Below are 20615 nucleotides of genomic sequence, written 5' to 3' on the forward strand. Positions count from 1 at the left end.
TTGGCCTGGTGACCCCTTGGAGGATTCTTACTCAAAAGAGTTTTCAGATTTACTCACGCATCTGAATTTGAGACAACTGGTTGAGTTACCCACTCATAAGTCCAGTGATATTTTGGACCAAATTTGGTCGGCTAATTTAGACATTTCTTTACTTTCGGTCCTCCCCTGTCTGTGGTCCGATCATTTTTTTGTTTCTTTTGCCTGTTCATTAAAACCTATGGTGAGTACCCCCTTACCCACGCACATTAAAATGAGGAACTGGGGACGAGTTGACATCAATTCCTTGTGTGCCTCGCTTTCCTCCTCCAGTTTGTTTAAAGAGGCTGGTTTAGATTTTTCACTTCATGATCAGGCTTTGGCTATCAATACCTGGCTCTCCTCTTCCTGTGACGAGTTGGTCCCTTGGAGATCTATCCGTTTTCAGCGTCCACACGATGCACAAAGATGGTTCTCTTCAGCCCTACAAGCTAAGAAACGTCAGCTTAGACAGGCAAAGCGCAAGTGGCGTCGATACTATGATCCATATGATAACATTGCCTATTCTGCCGCTCTTAGGAATACAAAAATGATATTCTCGCCGCCAAAACTCAATACTTTTCCTCACTGATTCTACCTTCCTCCAATAAATGTAAGGAGATTTTTTATATTCTTAACAGTCTGTCTAAATTAGATCGAGTGACTGCTAAACCTCTTTCATCCCAGGAGCTGTGTGATTCTCTTCAAGATTATTTCTTTACTAAAATCTCGACAATCCAATTTCATATTTCCACTCCCTCTTGTTCTTTTGACCCTCCCTTACCCCCCCCCCCCCCAGTACACACTCCTTGACGCACTTCCCTCCCATCTTGACGGAGATCTTTCTCAGTCTGGTGAGCTCCACGAAATCTGGCTCTCCCACTGACAGCTGTCCGTCACACATCCTTCGGGACATTTTCTCGGTTTGCTCGGACCCACCTCTTGCCCTCCTCAACGAATCCCTGGCCTTGGGTGTTGTTCCTGCTCTCTTCAAGTATGCCAGGATTGTGCCTGTTTTGAAGAAGGCAGGGGCTGACCCTATTATCCCCTCTAATTTCCGCCCTATTTCCATGCTTCCATTCTTGGGTAAGGTGTTAGAAAGATACGTTACTCATTGCCTTCGTGCCTTCGTTGAGGCTTCTAATTATCTAGACCCTTATCATTCTGGTTTTCGTCCTACCCACTCTACAGAATCAGTCATCCTTTCGGTTTTGGATGATCTGAGAGTGGGTGCTGACCTCGGAGCCGCTCATGCCCTGATACTTTTAGATCTGTCGGCCGCCTTTGACACGGTCGACCATCTTCTTTTGGTCGATCGTGTCAAATGTGCTGGCATTTCGGAGGTGGGTCTGAGTTGGATCTCCTCCTTCTTGGAGAACCACCAACAGGCCGTCCAGCTCTCTTCCTTCTCTTCAACCCCCCCCCGAGCAATAACCTGCGGAGTCCCTCAAGGCTCCGCTCTTTCCCCTCTTCTTTTCAATCTTTATATTTTTCCTTTACTTTTTGCTTTGCATCATCGCGAGGTCTCAGTGTTCCATTACGCTGATGATCTTCAACTTATTTTTTCGTTTTCTTCTTCCCCTGATTCCATTTCTCATTTTCAGAATACCATGATTTTTATTCAGGATTGGATGAGCATGAATCATCTAAAGTTAAATCCCGATAAAACGGAGTTAGTCCTGATCGGAGGCCCACCCAATCCCTGGTGTTCTAATTTCTGGCCTTCCTCTCTTGGACCTGCCCCTTCCGCGCCTAAATCTATGAAGAGTTTGGGTGTGAAAATTAGCGACGACCTCTCAATGCGTTCTCAGATTAGCATGATTGTCTCTTCTTGTTTTCTATGTCTCCGTACCATTCGGAGGGTCTCCCGTTTTTTTACCATCGACGCTCTTAAATCTATCCTCCTTGCTTTGGTCATCTCGAGGGTTGACTATGCCAATTCCTTATATATTGGCATTCCAGCGAATGAATTGCGTCGACTACAGCTTATCCAAAACCAGGCTGCCAGGCTGATTTACAGTCGGTCTAGATAAAATCAAGCCTTCCCGCTGCTGAGGCAACTGCCCTGGCTGCCTGTCGCCTATAAATGCCAATTTAAACTTGGGTAAAGTTACAGTCTTCCTCCAAGAACCTTTTGGTTGTCCCACGTTTCGTGAGAAAAAAACACGGGGGATCGAGTTTCTCTTTCTTGGCCTCAAGGTTTTGGAACCCTCTTCCTGACAATCTTCGATTCTCTCATTCATATCTCGACTTCCGTAAAGGTCTGAAGACCTGGTTATTTACTAGAGCATTTTAGGTTTATTTGTTGCCTGTTCTGTGCTGCACCGTTTAGCGCCATGAAACCTTGTTGGTAAACGTGTGCTTTATAAATCCCCCCAACTTTAACTTCAACTTCAAATGCATTTATATAGCGCTTACTACCCCTGGTGAGGTGTTGAAGTACTTTTTTGGCCAGTAGCACGCTACTTCGGAACCCATAAAGGATTAGTGGTGAATTAGTATAGTGAAATATGAATTTCATTTGAGTGGTGGATATGTTAGTCTGTTATTTGGATTGAAAAGATTAGTGGAGGAATTGAAGAGGGAAGGATTTAGAAATCTTTATTTTAGTTTTTTTGTTTTGGAGCTCACAGCAGTAGGAGGAGGCTTGGAATGAGTAAAATGTAGGTGGAGGGGGAAGAGTCAGAGGGAAGGGTTTAGGAAGGCTTGTTTGGGGATAAGAATAGTAAAAGAGGTATGAAATTATGCAAGGAGGGGTAGTGTAGGGAAGAGTCTAGAAAGGGTTATTTAGGGGATCGTGGTATGGGGTTTGTTATGAATGAGAGAGTGTAGGTAGAGGATATATTGGTAGAGGTATAGGGTGACAAATAGGGTAGCACATTGGAAAGAGTAGTAGAAAGAGGTTTGAGATGAGTCACAAAGTTGAGGTAGAGGATATATTGAGAGAGGTATAGGGTGAGAAATAAGGTAGTGTATTGGATATGCTGAATTAGAAGAAAAGTAATAGATATATAGATCCATAAGTAAATGGAAGGTATATAGATGGCTTAGGGGAGGTAGTATATGTATGTAGTTTAAAGATGCATTAAATAAACTCCGGTTTTCAAGTGTTGTTGTACTTTAAATTAATTTTATTTATTTATTTTGTAATTCGATAGTGAAGAAATTGTAGATAAATAGTTATGATAAAATATTTACTTATTCGTGCAGTCACTTATAGACATGTTAAAAACATAGAATAATGTAACTATCAGTAATATGTACATTTATTAAGCAGAACTAATGAATATCTATTATATTTTTTTTAAACATAATCATTCTACACGTTTATAGAAAGCAATACGCCTTTATAGGTACATAGCTATAGTACAAATAAATGCTTATATACTGAGGGATATGCTGTATATATCTGTTTGCGTGTGGTGGTTATGTGGGGAAGAGCCAACTCCTGAGTAGTTTTCTGAAGATAAGGTGGTTATCTGTGGATCTTATGTTGAGAGGTAAAGAGTTTCATAGTTTGGCTGCTTGAACAGAGAAGGAAGTGCCAAGGATTTTGAGGCGAGGTGCCACTCTAAGCAGAGGTTCCTTTGTTGAATGTGTTAAGCAATTTTATTCCTGATGAAGAGCGGTCCTGTTCCATGTATCGCTTTGTGGGTGATGCAAAGCAGCTTGAACGTGGATCTTCTGGCAACTGGTAAACAATGTAGGGCTTTCAAGGCAGAGGAGATGTGGTCTTGTGGTTTTATATGTAAGAGTAATCTGGCAGCCAAGTTCTGAATCTGTTGTAGTCTTTTCATGGTTGTTAAAGGTGATTCGTTGTAGAGGCTCTTGGCGTAATCTATTTTGGACAGAACAAGGGAGATGGTAGCCTGGACCTTGTTTGGAAATCCCAAGTGGAGGCAGATTTGTTGCAGAGTTTTTATAGTAACAAAGATTGATCTTGCTGGTCTGTCCACTTTAGCATTCATTGATAGCTTGGAGTCCATGGTCATTCTGAGGTTTCTTACTTTCTTCGATACTTTAGACGGTGTTCCCAGATCATCAGGCCACCCGGCGAGCTGGTCATAGTGTTTCCAATCGCCACACATGAGTATTTCTGTTGTTGTTTCATTCACTTTGAGATGGCTCCACGTCATCCATTGATCCACGGCTCTGGGACAACTGAATATTGGAACTGAAAATTGGCAAGTTTCCGATGTCTTTGGGGCATTCCAGTTGAAGGAGTATTTGTGTGTCATCTGCATAGTTGTAGCACGTAAGGTGAAATTGATTTATTAGTGCTGGTAATGACTTCATGTAGATGTTGAAAGCCATGGGCGAGATGATAGAGCCTTGAGCGGCCCCTGCTTTTGTGAAGTATGGTTTGACGAGAAAGGAGGGGTATAAATGACATTAGTTCTGTTGCAAAAGTAGGATGCTATCCAGTCTAGAGCACTCCCCGCTAAGCCAGCTTCATATAGGGCCAGATGTAGGTGGCCATTTACCGGCCGGCCGGTAAATGGGTTTTTGGGATGTAGGGGGCCAATTTTACCGATTCAGTAGATTTACCGAATTGGTAAATTTACCAAATCGGTAAAATACCGAATCAGTATTTTTACCGATTCGGTAACTTCTAGATGTAGGTGGGACTCTTCTGAGTCCCAAATGCCTCTCAGATTCGGTATTTTACCACCCAATCCAATTGGGTGGTAAAATACCGAATCCAGGTGTGCATGCACATGTGTGCATGCACACCTATGCCATGTGACAGACAGACATGCCCTTAGGGCATGTCTGTGTGCCACATGGCACACATGCCTGTATTTGGGGTGCTAGAGGGTGTCAAAGTGACACCCCCTTCACCCTTGCTGGAATCGGTATTTACCGAATCGGTAAATACCGATTCGGAAATTCCCATTGATTCCTATGGGCTTCAATGCCCATAGGAATCAATGGGCATTACCGAATCGGTATTTACAGAATCGGTAAATACCGAATCTTAACGATTCGGTATTTACCGATTCTGTAATACCTACATCCCCCCCTCTATTTTACCACTTCTTAAATACCGAATCGGTAAAATTCGGTATTTAAGAAGAGGTAAAATAAAATTACCAACATCTAGGCCTAAGTCTTTGTATCAGAGTGTCATGGTCAACCGTGTCAAGAGCAGCCCAGAGTTGTGATATAAGAAAACTGTCTATATCATTTATCAGTGTATGCCCTCCCTAAGTTTCTCATGTGGCATTAATTCTCTATGGTGACTTTTTTTTGCCCACTTTCCACTTGTGAAAATTTCGCCCAATCCTAGATTGTCCATTGTACGATCAGTCGCATGAACTCGTTCTTGCCTATTCTGATAACTGTGGCTTGCTGGACATCTTTTAACATTTGGCAAAGTCAATACCTCTGTAACTGCATCACCCAGGGGGTGTATAATGCTTATCTCTCACTGAACCTTAGGAAACATTTTAAATAGTGCACATTTTGGGGACGGTAAAAAAACTGTAATGAATGTATGGCAGACAGATGTATAAACGTTTAAATATAACATAGGAGGATATTCAGGCAGGACAATGCTGCCTTGTTTATGAGACATCACTATGAGAAGTGCATGCATCACCTCCATGTCCTTTTGTCATCTTGACTAACTTTGATGTCGTAATATAATTAATCCCTTCATGTACTTTTATTTGTTTGGCAACATCTGTGTCCATTTCAAGGTGTTCTTTACCATCTGACATCAAAGCATGCACTTTTTCTGTGTCAGAGTAGAAACAGCATTTCTTTCAGATGAAACGTAAAGGCTAGTACATTAATGACCCTGGCGGAGCTGCTACAGACGTCTGGGATTTTGTTTGACTCACAATAGCCTGAAATCTTTGTAAGGTAATGCACCTCATGCCGCGGCAAGCAGTTTTTCAGAGTAATTGATTTATTCCCAGTGCCTTCCCTACAACAAAGAATAAAGGGCCAGATGTAGGAAGGCTATTACCGGTCGGTAACGGCCGAAATCATCCGTTACCGACCGGTAATAGGCTTTTCCTATATAGGTGGTAAATTTACTGATTCGGTAAATAACGAATCGGTATTTACCGATTCGGTATTTACCTAATCATCATTTACCGATTCGGTATTTACCGAATCGGTAAATGACATGTAGCACCGAATCGGTAAATGACATGTAGGAAGCACTTTAAAGAGTGCTTCTGTGCTTTAAGGATTCGTTATTTTCCACCAAGTATTAGTTGGTGGGCAATAACAAATACCCCCGTAAATGCAAATCTGAGCATTTACACCTGTGCCATGTGACAGACGTACATGCCTTAGGACATGTATGTGTGCCACATGTGCACACAAGCACTATTCAGGGGTGCAACAGGGTGTCAAAGTGCCACCCTGCCACCCTTGACTCTTTCCCTATTTTACCGAATCGGTAATTGAAATTCATTCCTATGGGCCTCCAGGCCCATAGGATTGAATGGCAAATACCGAATCGGTAATTACCGATTCGATAAATACCGAATCTTAACGATTCTGTAATTTTTACCGAATTATTACCTACATAGGATTTACCGAATCTAAAATACCGAATCGGTAAAATTCGGTATTTTAGATTCGGTAAATCCTATTTACCTACATCTAGCCCTAAATCTTGAAAACAGCTCTTCCCTGGTTGAGTTGCGGGGTAGAAGTACCAAGGATAGGCTTTGCCCCATGTCTAGGAAATTAATTGGACAAACAGAACTTTTTACAGCACATTTTTATTATATTGACTAAGAGGGCGGGCGTAGGTTTCACAGGTATAACATCTTCATTCTGCAGAGCGCTTTGGTTCTATAAAGGTTTCATCTCCTACCGTAGCCTCTGCTTTTCTTAGGTAGTAAACAGCTTCTTTCTTGGCATTGACATCCATTCCACCTCATTACTGCATTCCTTTGGTTGGATGACTTGTACACTGACGTCACCGCTGCAGTTATGAATAACTCATTTGTCCTTCCTCGTGGTTGAGTAACAGCATTTTTCCTTCATGGACGTTGGGTTTTCTTCAGGCAGTTCTGGTTCCTGAAGAAGGCACTTGTCTTCGGTGAAGAGATTTCTAAGGCGCTCACTCATCAGATGACTGCCCCATCCTTCTCCCTCCACTCCTCCTTGCTCTCATTCTTCTAACAATCCCCGGTCATGTGTGTTGTCATGGATTTTCAGAAATCGCCTCTGGCTTAATTGTGCACAAAGAACTGGCACCCTCCCTTTCTTCAGTGTGAATCGCTCCGCCTTTAAGGCTAGATACACCTTCCCGACATTTATCATCCAATGGATCAGGCTGTTATTAGAATGCTTGGCTGCAATTTACTTAATTTCATCTTATATCACTCTGCAAACTTCGGGGGGTTTTCTACTGAAAAGCATCCATCTCTAGACGATCATTTTGTAACTGCAACTTTGGACTACGCCTCTGGCAAGTGGCCTAAATGAATATTTAAGATCCATTACACTAAGAATTGGCTCCACCCATACCTATTTTGGGGAACTGGACCTCTTTGGATCCCTCCATCAGGCAACAGCAGTCTGTTGGGCCACGCTCTTGCATTCATGCCCTTTCTGGCCCACGGCCCGCCCAAGCCTCGGCATTTATTTGTGTGGCTGTAGCACCACAGGTGACGTCCGTAAGAGCTTATAGTCATGGGAGCTGTGGGGTGCATGGTGCTGTCTGTATGCAGGCCAAGCAGCAGTTTTTCTCTGACTTGTCTCCAAAGAAAACTGTGCTTAACACTGTTTGTGTAGATTTCCATGGTCGTGTTCATCGCGCAGCTCTGTACTAAAGACATGGGGCGGTTCCTCCGTAATGGCGGAGGAGATTCGCCACACTGGTCAGTCAGTCAGAGGTCTACTAAATGACCGCTGACTGACTGAGCCAATGCCAGCAGTGTAGGTCGGGGCTGGGCCTGGCACAGTGGAGTGGTAGGCGCAGTGTAAGTGTGCATGTCTGTTTGGCCGGCCATCTTGGGCCAGCCAAACAGACATGCGCACCTAGGTTTCTCCAACACAGCATTTTTGTTTCACAGCCGGGTTGGATAAACTTCACAAGCACCTAGGCAATGTCTGAGCGGCAAACCACGCCACTCAGACCAATCGTGGATCTGCTCTCCTAGCATGAAAGCATCGCCAGGATTGGGTGCGGAGCCTGTGCCAAAGTGTATGCTGGGCCTCGAGGAGAGCTGGAGAAGAGGACCAAGTTGGCACTGCGCACACAGGTAAGCTTTTTTATTTAATTAATATTAAGGCTCCCTGTTTTCCATTTTTACTGATTTTTACATATAAATACAGATAACAATTTATTTTCTTGCCTGTATTTATTTTTAAATGTGGATAAAAACGGAAATTGGGTGCCTTTTGAGTGATTCTAAATACACTCTGCCATGATTGCCAGGCCAATAAATCTGGGTGGATTGATAAGTAAGGGGGTTAAAAAAGAAAGGAATTTTAGTAAAGAGTCTTAAACAACAGTAGATATGCACAAGGTTGATAATTAAATTTGCATATTTTCATATAAGTGCATTCAATTATCTTCTGCGGGTGTTCATATCACTGAAACCTGGCAGGCATTCAAGCATGACTGCATATGTATTGGTGAAATAAATGTAGAAATATACCAGTTTCAGCTTTATTTTTGTCACAAAACCCATAATAAATATGGATAAATACAGATAAAGTTCACAAAAAAGAAATATGGATAAATACAGACGGAAAGGTCAAAAAACATATGTATCATAAAACTGGGAGCCCTGATTATTATTCTCCCTGCCCCCCCACTCCCTCCTCGCCCCCAACTTTAGTACTGCAGCAGCCGCCACTGCTAAAGAAAATCAGATACAGATAATCAGAGGCAGATTTAGAATTTGGCAGAGAGGATACTCCTTTGCAACAGCCATTGTCACCCAAGCAAGGCCTGTCCAAAAACTTAAAAAGGCAGGCCTGGAGCAGACTTTGTCTGGCAAGTGAATGACTCTGCCTCCGTCCTGCTTCATTTTAGAGCCTCTGGCCATTCGCAAAACCTTTATGTTAAGTTGGGCGGCTGATGGATGGGGACAATAGTAACATGCCTAGTCAGTTTATCGATATGTTACATGAATGTGATTCCTGCTACAGCTGTGGTGTTCAACATAGGTCCAGGAGGGCCAGATCCAAGATAGATCAGTGTTATATTTTATTGTATTCATGTGTAAAGCTCAAACAGTCACAAACAGCAAAATGAAGCACAGGGAGGATGGCAGCCCATCATCTAGAAGAAAAACACAAAGATTAACCAAGAGGAACAGAACTGATACACATAACCTAGCGGTTATCTTGAAAATCAGACATCCTAAAGCAGGGGTCTCCAAACCGGTCCTGGAGGGCCGGATCCATGCCAGATTTTTTGGATATCCCCATTGAGATACATGTAGTTATTTTAAAAATCTGGCATGGATCCGGCCCTCCAGGACCGGTTTGGAGACCCCTGTCCTAAAGCATTAATCTATAGCATCAGTATCTTCATGGTGCACATGGAGCTCTTAGCTCGTAAATGTCACCCATACCAAATGTGTAGGGAGTGGGAAATGCATGGACAGTGGAGCACAAAAATTGGCTACGGAAGAGCGTCCAGAACTTTTTTAAACTACAACCCATTTTTTAGAACAACAAACGTTTGCGACCCCTTAGCTCTAATGGACATGGTTGGTAACTAAAGCATCTTGTGGTTGCATACTGTCATGTACAGACTGCATATTTTCTACTGAAATGGCCAGTAAATTTGCACAGACATACAGTTTTACTATATATTTGACCTCTGTCTTTGAAACGCAGCAAATAGGACCAGATTAACCTCTTGCGTGCTCCCGTCGGCCAACGGCTGACGGCAGCACTACTTCGCTAGTGCTGCCGTCGGCCGACGAAGCCCCGCCCACCGAATAGAACACCCGCACCGCGGCGGAAAAACTGCCGCGGTTAAGGCGTTAATACAGAGTTTAAAGTCATTTTTATTTTTTGATTGGACTTTAACTACCCACTAAAGCTCGGCCCGTCACTCACAACCCACAGTTCGGGAAACACTGAGCTACGTGAGCTTCAGGAAAAGAAAGACATGGTCAGCAGACTTGTATCCATCTTTACATATCTTTTCACTGCCTACTGCCATGTCCCTAACTACTGCCAGATTGGCAAATGAAATCTTAATAATGTAAAAACCAAAATAGGAGTGAGTACTGGGTATAGTGCACTCTTAGGCTCAAATATTGAGGCATCATGTCTCAGGGGTGAGACACTCTGCCTTTCTTTACTCTATTCATGTTATGTTGTGTAAAGAGGTTTTATAAAGCGCTCAAATACCCAAAGGTGTCTTGGCGCTGGTTTTAATGACAAGCAGTGAAATGAGTGGACCCAGGAAACAGTGTGTCAAATAGCCAGATTTTCAAAGTTTTCTTGAAAACTAATAGATTGGGTGCCTCCTTGATATGTAGCAGTAGCAAGTTCCAAGCTTTTGTGGCTCTCAGCACAACGCTCTTGCCACTCCAAACCGCTTAAACCTGGGAGCACTGCAAATTTGGTCGTGGCTGATCGTAAGGACCTTCCTGGGGTGTACTATCTAAAGCTGTGTTGTAGAAAGAGTGGGCCAAGGCCATGCAGCGCTTTGCTGGCAATGCAGAGTGCTTTGAAGGTGATACTTTGTCTTATAGGAAGCCAGTGCAATATTTTTAAAGAATTGGAGGCCAATGGTATTTGTGAATCTTATAAAGGAGTCTTGCTTCTGCATTTTGGAATGTTTGCACTTTGTTTAGTATGTATTGGTTGGCAGTGAGAATTAGGCCATTGCAGTAGGCCAGCTTTGCCATCACCGGTGATGTGACAAGCATTTTTGGAGGTGCACTGGAGTAAAAGGTAGAATCTTTTTTAAGGTCCTCAGAGTAAAGAAAGTCCAGGGGATCACCGCATCGACATGTTCTGAATAGGTAACTGTATCATCCATCAGTACTCCAAGGCTGCAAGTCTTCCTCACGAGAGTCGGAGGGGAGCCCTGATCAGACTCCAACAAGATGTGGTCCAAAAAGAGGTTTGAGCTCCGAACAGTAAGACTTCAGTCTTTGCTGAGTTAAGTTTCAGGCAATTTGTAGCCTTCCAAAAATTGATGTCTTGCATTCAGTCGCAGAACCTGGACCTTGTTTCTTTGTCATCGCTTGCTAAGGAGATGATAATGTGGGTGTTGTCTGAATAAGAGATCAGGGCATAGGCAAAGGTTTTTATCAGGTCGGCAAATGCGGTAACATAAACGTTAAAATTAGTCTGGCTAACCGAGAAACCCTGTGGGACCCCAAATGGAAGAGAAACAAGCATTTACAATGCAATGGTTTTGCCTTTGTTAAAGTTTGAGCTATTGGCATTGCTCTTGACAATATATATATATTTTTTTTTTAACATAAATAAATGGCACTGTCATTCACAATGCCACTAGCTTTATCTCACACAAACACCCACAGAGAGCCCCCCCAACACACTCAGAGGCCTCCCCCCCACACACACCCATACAGAGCCCCCCCACACACAGCCACACAAAGCCCCCCCACACACCCACAGAGCCTCCCTACACACTGCGAGCCTCCCTACACACTGCGAGCCCCCCACACACTGCGAGCCCCCCCCACACACTGCGAGCCCCCCCACACACTGCGAGCCCCCCCACACACTGCGAGCCCCCCCCCACACACTGCAAGCCCCCCCAAACAATGCAAGCCCCCCCCCCCCCCACACACTGCGAGCCCCCTAACACTTTACAATGCAACGGTTTCACCTTTGCAAAAGTTAGAGCTATTGGCTCTAAACTGACTAAACTGTGTGATCCATGGCCTTGAGCTTCACTTCACTGTGTATCATTTTCCTTAACCATCAAGTATGAAAGCAGATTGAAGAAACTCTGTACAAGAGCCGCGCTTTACAAAAACCTCAATTCTACTTAGTTCATATTTAAAAAAATATTGCTTCACATTTAATAAAAATATTGGCTATCTAAATAGAGCCCATGAGAAACAGACATGTTTAGTAATTTGTGGCAACATCACCAGGGCCTGCGGCATTCCTGAATGTTTCATGTTTAAGAAAATGATTACTTCCAAAAAATATCACTCACTTCAGTAATGGAATCACATGTAGCTGATCAACTCAGAAGAATTTAAAGTCCGTATAATTCTTTTTATGACGTGTTGCCTGTTTTATATCTTAGGATGGCTCCGTTTGTGCTGTGGCTGTAAGAGCGAAGCCAGATCAATTGCTTGGCTCTCCAAGGCTGTCCGTGTCTCTGTCAGTCACAAAGAAACAATGCGGCGCCAGAACGTGCCAACGCATTCCCGCAGGTGGCTGACACTGTACTGTCATGTCCCACGGCGCTCAGGCGTCTGTCTGCCAAGCTGCCACTGAAAGTCCCGAGAGGTTGCAGTCATTTCCTTTCAACATCCACGCCCAAGCCTGGATTGTACAACAGTGTACAGGCGCTCCGCTCAGGGAAGCAAGCCGCCTGCCAAGCCCTGCGCCTCCCCGACTGTATGGGTGAGGGTGAGGGTCTGCGCTGCTGCTTGCAGACCAGAGCACAGGAGCCATAAACTCACCCTGCCCAAGTCAAAGCCTCCATGAGCCCGGCTAGACTTCACACTGGTGACCTCCGAGTCACCCAAAGGCGTCACTTCCACACAGAAGATCGGCTTCCCGACGAGCCACGTCGGAAACATATTTGGCAGGGTGTGAGCCAAGGAAATCCACCAGAGGCTGTCACCTTAGGTGGCAGAACATTTTAAATCATCGGAATCTGGAATATAATTCTTAAGGAGAGGATCCATTTCTGTTGTATTTTAGAAACCCTTTGAAGATTTTATTAATCACAGTTATAACGCCTTTTCCATTTTTCCGACACAGCAAATATTTCGGAATTACCAGTAATGTATGCGAGCGATGCCTTACATTCGATCGATCGCTGCGATGAATACATACTACACTGAATGTTAAGATTGTAATTTTAGGCATTTGATACAGCGCAGACTTTGCGCCAGGGAGCAGCGATCCACTGGCACAGAAATAATTGTTTCAGATTAGACATGAAACACGAGGTGCGCCGCACACAGCAGTATGGTGTGTGAGTGTGGCGGCTAATATCGCATACAAGAAAACTAGTTGCAATGAGGAGGTTCGCAGGCCTGAGCGTGATGTGAAAGACATTATTGTACACCATTTAAGGAAATACAAGCCTGCGAGTAGTGCATTGGGAGACACCAGCGCCGACAACAAACAGAAGTCGCGCTATAAATAAATAAAAGTTGTATAAGTCTTTAGTGCGCATAAACTAGGAATGTGAAGAACTGCAAAATATTTGAAAGCACATCATCATTAAAAAAACTTTAAAAATACAAAATTAGTGGCATGCTGTGAGATATACTGGCACACAACTCTCAAAGACGCACGGAAAAGCCAGCGGTGGGAGTATAATAACCCTTTAGCACAAGCTGCTGAATGGAGGGTTGAAACATGCTTGAACGCTCCTCATGAAGGACTGCATGACACGGCCCTGGCTGTAGACGGACGGCTGCTTCCTTCAGCAGGAAGGCGGGTGTCGGCTCAATGCAGACCCAGATTCGGGGGCGTTCCCGAGAACAGGCTTTCGGCTGACGTAGCCAAAAGCCAAAAATTCTCGGGAACGCCCCCGAATCTGGTCCGGCATTGACGGACAGGCCCGTCTTCCAATGGCTAGCCTCCATTTATGGAGCTAGCCAATGAAAGACGGGGGCCGTTCCTGTCTCCCGTACTATTCTCATTAGGTTTTCGCCTGCGCGAAAAAGATGCGCAGAGCGCATCTTTTCTCCAGGCAAAACCTAAAAAGATATGAGGTAAAAGCGCCCATATGGACCGACTGCTTTCAGTAGCGCCTTGGTTAAGCCAGTAATCCCGATATTTGTTTGGCGGTCCAGCAGCAGTCCATGATTAACGGTATCAAAGACTACAGAGAGATCTAGCAGGGTAAGGGCTGCCCCTTCATGAGAGAAGGTTTATATTGCTGTAGCATACTCTACTTTATAGTGTCTCCAGATGCAAGGAAGGAATGTGGAAAGGGCTAGTAATGGAAGAGTGTGGTTACTCTGAACTGTGATGTGTGGCATGCAGCTGGTGGGAAGATGGAGACCCACACCTGTGCAGTCTGGAGGCAAATTTGACAGAGAACCCCAATGCTTCAGGCATTATTGATAGAATACATCAGAGTGAGTTCATTGATTGTTATATTGCATTATTAGTTTTAAGCTAATTTAAGTAGATACTGTGCTGCAGAATGCACTATTTCATCAATTCTTTTTCTAAATGTTCTTGGGGTAGACTACTCCTAAACCCAGCTTGAGGAAGACGAGCTTGCACACTTCGCTTACTCGCCGCAAAACGCTTTGGGCATTGTCCATGAAGGCAGCGGACGACACCGATAGTGGAATTGGGTGACACCAGCCAGGGAAGTAGTCAGCATCTCTGGGGGGTAGTGGCCTGTCCCAGTGGTGAAAGTGGATGACTGCAGTGTGGGATGTGGGCTGCACCTGTGGGGGAAATGGGCTGCGCTAGTGGTTAAAGTGAGTGACAGCAGTGTGGGAAGAAGCCAGCACTTGTGTGGGCTGCAGTGGTGGTGAATAGGCAATACCTGTGGGGAATGGGCTGCGCTCGCTGTGGAAGTAAGTGTGGCTCATACAGGCGGGTGCTGCAGGTGTGCGCCACTTTGATTAAACGGCCTTTGGGAAGCAGATAAGCCTACTACTTATAGGAGCATTATAGAAGATTGTTGGTCCGTCCAGCTGTCTCTGAACTTTAATTCCTCTTGTGTTTTGCTTTCAGTGTCTTTTGGTTTAAAATGTATCATCTATATTTTGGCAAATGTCGATCTGGGAGGCAGCAGATTGAGCTCAGTTGTGGCCTAGATTATGGGTTAGTGGAGTCACCTACAGACTAGGAACTAGACGGAGAGTGCAATTTTCAGTGGCCGCTCCTCCGCCATGGTGAGTCGCGACGCCCCTCCGAATGCAGACAAAAAATGAAAAATAAAACGATAATGAACCTGTATATTATGTTTTATTTTTCTTTGTAGCATCTCCTGGTGGGGGTGCTGGGGGGCACGGGCTGACATGCCTAGGGGGAGTGATAGGTGCACTGGTTGTCAGTGCGCATGACGGTTTGGCCAGCAAAACCTTCATGCATACTGAAGCTCTCTCCAACCCAGCTGCATTGCTGGGTTGGAGACCCAATCTCCCTAGGAGCTCAAATCATCAGTGCACAGGTCAATCCTGACGCTTCCATGCAGTGTCAGGATTGGCCCAGGGAATTCTGGGAGCCTGTGTCTGCAGTGCACGGTGACGAAGCCAGAAAGGAGTGTCAGAGCGTTGAACAGGTAAGTTATTTTATTATAATTTTTTTGTTGTTCATCCTGGTACCCCTCTCCCTCTGCTTCACCACTTTGCCCAGAAACCAGCCGCTACTGGCTATTTTAGTTATTTGTCCTGGACGGGTCAGACTTCAGAGCACGAAGATTGTCAAAGCTCGGGCCCGGCCAAGCGTCATCATTTTACTTGGGAACTGTTGAAGTGTTTGTGGGCTTGTCTGTCAGATAGTGAGATAGTTTGTCCTTATACATCTTTGTTTTCTTTGCCTCAAACACAGGAATGCAAGCCCAGCAGGCCTGGTCCTCACAGCATTAGTGGGAGTTTGTTACAAGATCGCCCTAATGTACGAAGGGTAAGTTGCCTTCGTGACTATATGGTTTTGCTGTGAAAATGCTTTTATCTTAGATTTATATAGTGCTGAACGTGAAGGTCATCTCACTTTATAAAACATTCTACAACAAGTTGCACAAGAAGAGTTACTGAGAGATAGTGGTGACCAAGAATGCATCTTAAGTTGGCCAACATTAAAACCTAGGTATCCTAATTTCAAAGCCAATATCCTTAAAATGACCACTGCTTTCTAACCCCGAAGTAAACTCACCCAGAATCTTTGCAATAAATCATCCGGAGGTGTGTAAACATTTAGCAGCCCATTTCTCCCAGGTAAAACTAGGCTGCTAGGTGTTCTATAATCCAGATTTTAAGAACTTTTACCAGTGGTCGACTCATTTCCACAACTGTGATGTCAGATTCAAAGACTACATATAGTTGGATGCCCCATCTATGCCTCCACTTAAATAAAGTGTTTATGTACCTACTCTTTCAAATTCTCTAGACCCTCATTCTTGACCCATGTGTGATTACGCCTAGTGGTGTATTTTGCTAGTAAGATCCGTCTGATTTCCCTCAATATTGTAGAGTGGATTTGATGGCCACATTGAGTAGTCCGTCTTTCATTGAACTTGTTTTATGTGTAAATAATGCAGAAGTTTTTCTTCAATAAATCGGGTTTTCCTATTTGCCCTCCTCACACCCTCCTTCTCCTTTGAATCCCGCGGGGTCCCCTTCCATGCCTCTCGTATACTGGTTTTCTTCTTTGAGTACCTGCACTATTGTCCTTTCTGTTAGAGGTCCTTAACGCTTCAAACTGCCTTCCCTGCATACACACCTCATCTTCTTGCTCACATTTACGGTATGTCTTCAGAGCTAACTTTGGGGTGTTGGCTTCTGTTCTAGGAGCACACCTGCCTCTTTTATTCTGATCGATTTTTTTTTTTATTCAGGAGTCTCTGGATAAAAATCTGTTGAAGTGTTTTCAGAGATGGAAGAAAGAGCCACTGGTCGAGAGGTTTTAAGAATCATCTAGAGCATCCCCTCTTTTATTAATAAAATAAAATAAAAGCACCTTGACAGTCTTTTTTTTAATATTTCTTTTTATTGAAAACAAAGCAAGGCATATAAAGAACGTAGGAATGTAAAGACTTTACGAGGGTCGAGTATCATATCATCAAACGTTACAATAAACAATATATTGAGGGGGGAGGAGAACACAAGTACTACGAAAGTAATCAATAATAATAAGGGGTCAGGGGGAAAGTGGGACATCAAGGACCGCAGTAACTGGTGGTACACATATATCCCCTCTATATCTATTCCAAGGGCCCCAGATCTTGTTCCATTTCCGGGGGCGACCCCGAGCCAAGTACACCGTTTTCTCCCAGAACATACACCAATCCATGTTTTCTACCCACACATCAAGAGTAGGAGGCCTCTGGGACCCCCACAACTGCGCAATGTTCCGTTTGGCGATCATGGCCCCTAGAGTCACCCATTGGGTTTGTGCCACATTAAGATCCATAGGCTCCCAGACATTCAGCGAACAGCGTCTGGCCTCCGGTAAGAGAGCCACGCCTGTGACCTCCTGCATTACCGCATGGACTCTACTCCAATAATCAAACACTTCCCGACATTCCCAGATGATATACGTCCCCAGCTGACCGCAACCCCTCCGACACAGACCCTCCTCAGATAGCCCCATCCCGACTAGGCGGGGACCCGTGATGTACACCCTATGTAATATTTTAAGTTGAACCAATCTCAGTCGCGCTGGAATCGCGACCTCCTTCGGAGAGGAGATCGCCGACTGCCAGTCTTCGTCATCAAGCTCAATGCCGTCACGGGTCCACTGATCACGAAGCTGCAATAAAAGGTCCGCCCTGTGATTAATCAATTTCTTGTATACTAGGGATATGGTACTATCAGGCATATGGCCATCCAAGATACTATCCTCTAACGGGGTAGATTCCGGTATCTCCTCCCCCTTCGGAAATACGGAAGTTAGTGCATGCCGAATCTGAGCATAACGAAAGTATTCCATCCCTCCTAATTCAAACTCGGTCTGTAAGGCCGCAAATGATTTCACCTGTCCCTTCACCCATATGTCTCCCACCTTGGAGATACCAATAAGATCCCACTTGTCGAACCCTTTAGTATTCCACAGTTTGCCAAATTTGTCAGAGCTGAAAAGTGGGGTAGCCAAAGTTAAATGGTCCTTCCACCCTAGTGAATTGGTAGCATCGCGCCAGACCCGGACAGCTGTCCTGGTCGGCCCCGTCAAAGCCTTCACCACAGATTTAGAATACAACGCTCTATAATAATTACCACCAGGAAGTAACCACCTATCCATGGCAAAGCCAGGATTTAACACAGGGCCGTACATACCGTGATTGATGGATGCCAACTGCGATGCCCAATAATATCTCTTAATATCAGGGAGAGCAATGCCCCCTTCATACCACGGGAGCGTTAATTTAGCTAGCGCAATACGCGGTCTACCATCCCATAACAACTTCCTCTGTAATTCCTCCACCGAAAAAAAGTAACTAACTGGGACGATATCAAGCGTGTTCTGAAGGGCATTCAGAAAATGAGGGAGCGACATAATTTTAAAAAGGGCCGCCCGCCCAAGCATGGACAATGGGAGTTTCCGCCAGCCCGCAACATCTCGCTTTAACCGAGTCAAGGGAGGGAGAAAGCTTCTCTCATATCGAGCCACAGGGTCTATGGAAATATAAATTCCGAGATATTTGAATCCCTCTTGTGCTATTTGGATAGGACAGTTACGCGGAAGGGTCGGTATCTCGCCACTGAGAACGTATAAATAAGATTTCGCCCAATTAATGACCAAACCAGAGTTTCTTCCGAAGGAGGCCAGAACATCACAGAGTACCATTAAAAATTTCTTGGGGGAGGTCAAATACAGCAAGATGTCATCTGCATATAGGGAAATACGATCCTCAAATTGCGGAGACCAATTTATGCCCCTCATCGAGGGCTCCCAGCGGATCCAAGCCGCAAGAGGCTCGAGAGCCAACGCAAATAAAAAAGTAGACAGCGGGCAACTCTGACGAGTACCCCGCCCGAGACAAAATGGCTCCGATACGCGACCATTAACCACAATCTGGGCCAGAGGGTCTGCATAAAGAAGAAGCACCCAGCTAATGAAATCGGAACCAAAACCAAATTTAGCTAGCCCACAGATACGGCCATTCAACAGTATCAAACGCCATTGTGGCGTCCAATGACGCCAAAATGGCCGGCTCACGTAGCGTCGAGGCTCTCGCAACAACCCCATGCAGGCGCCTAAGGTTGAGCGCCGTATTTCTGTGAGGGATAAAGCCAGACACGTCGTATATTGTCCAGGACGCTCTGGCACCAGCAGGGGTATGAGCCGTCGCCACAATGAGACATTTTCCGAATCAAAGAACAGTCCAAGTGCCAAAAACGAAAGTGAAAGTGAGGTTGGACTGGTCGCCTCCGCAGAACCGTGCCGATGTTGTTCAATTACACCTCAGGCACCATGCCAACCCAAGCGCAGGGCCTCCAGGAGTCGTGGGCCGCAAACTTCACCACACCACAACTCCGGCCTCCGGGGTCCGATCGGGACGCAATTTTCAGCGTTCAATTCTCCTGTGGTTCATCTACTCAGAGATGTCGACCTCAGACAGGATCAGTGACAGGATATATGCGGGAGGGTACGAGGGTCTCGGGAGCCCCTTGCTCACGCGGCCATCTTGGATGTGTGCGAAGCTCCTCCCCCACCTTGACAGTCTTACAGCAGGAATCAGGCCTTCTCCATCTATACACCCTGGATCCGGAATGAAATTCCTGTATCAATCAGGACTGCCCCACTCATGCTTTAGTGTAGGGGAGAGTTGAAGATGCACCATTTTATATAACTGTATAGGAACAGTAACCGCCTACTTTTGCTCCTAGAAAACAGCTACCTCTCCTGTCACACATAGACTATGCCTTTATCGTGGACCTTACACAGTTCTTCGCTGCCCCTTAGTCTAGGTTTGCACTACAGATGTACATGTACATACATGTAGCATCAACAGATGTAGTGATGCAATGTTCATCTGGCTCTTCCTCGCGATGTAGCTCCTAAATGCTTTGGCAAAAGTTGCACTGTCAAGCCAGACTATAAAAAACAGTGTTATTGGAAACAGCTTAAGGTTCAAAACAAACGCATTCTTATAAAACTGGGCATGCTGAGTAGCTTAGTTTCCCTAGAATGCAGCTGTGAGGGTGGCTGGTAGTAACTCAGGACGGTATATTAAAAATGTGCCAGTTTGTCTAAGGCTACGTGAATTGAGTAGAGTACTTTGAGATGGATCCTTTCTTTTACAGGAAGCCAGCACCGGATAGCTCTTGCCTGTGAGACATGGTCAGATTTTTTTAGATCCTTAAACGGCCACTATATTCTGCAAACTTTGTCCCCTTGAACTGTAGGCCTCGATAAATCTCGTTACAATACCCTAGGTGGGAGAGAACACACAACTCCACCAGCTTTTAAAACCTTTCACCAGGGATGACGGGAGCAGCTTTTTTGTGAGGATCTTAAGCTGAGTAAACCCTGTGGTCCAAACTTTATAAATTGGGAACAAGATAGACCGCTACTGGTCAAATACCATTCCCAGATTCCTTTCTTGGCCTTCTCTACTGGAATGTGAGTAGTGCCAAGTTCCGAAGCCACAAGTCCGTGGATCAGATCTCGAAGCTCTCACGTAATTAACACTTCTTTCTTGTTGCAATTCAGAATTTAAAATTCAGTGACGGCTCCTCCGCTAAGGTGGTAAGTGCGTCGACCCACTGAACAAAAGGGAAAAAAATGATAATAACTATCATCAT

General features: G+C 44.8%; 1 protein-coding gene across 1 annotated transcript in view; it reads left to right on the forward strand.

The window, feature by feature from the left end:
• Positions 1 to 20615, forward strand: part of PEMT (phosphatidylethanolamine N-methyltransferase) — a 1361155-nt gene that overhangs the window by 1301207 nt on the left and 39333 nt on the right. Inside the window, exon 6 of the mRNA XM_086940850.1 lies at positions 15700 to 15774. Within this exon, the coding sequence (XP_086796976.1) occupies positions 15700 to 15774 (75 nt within the window). The remainder of the gene's footprint in view (positions 1 to 15699; positions 15775 to 20615) is intronic.

Source organism: Lissotriton vulgaris, chromosome 10 (genome assembly GCF_964263255.1).
Source record: "Lissotriton vulgaris chromosome 10, aLisVul1.2, whole genome shotgun sequence".
NCBI lineage: Eukaryota > Metazoa > Chordata > Amphibia > Caudata > Salamandridae > Lissotriton > Lissotriton vulgaris.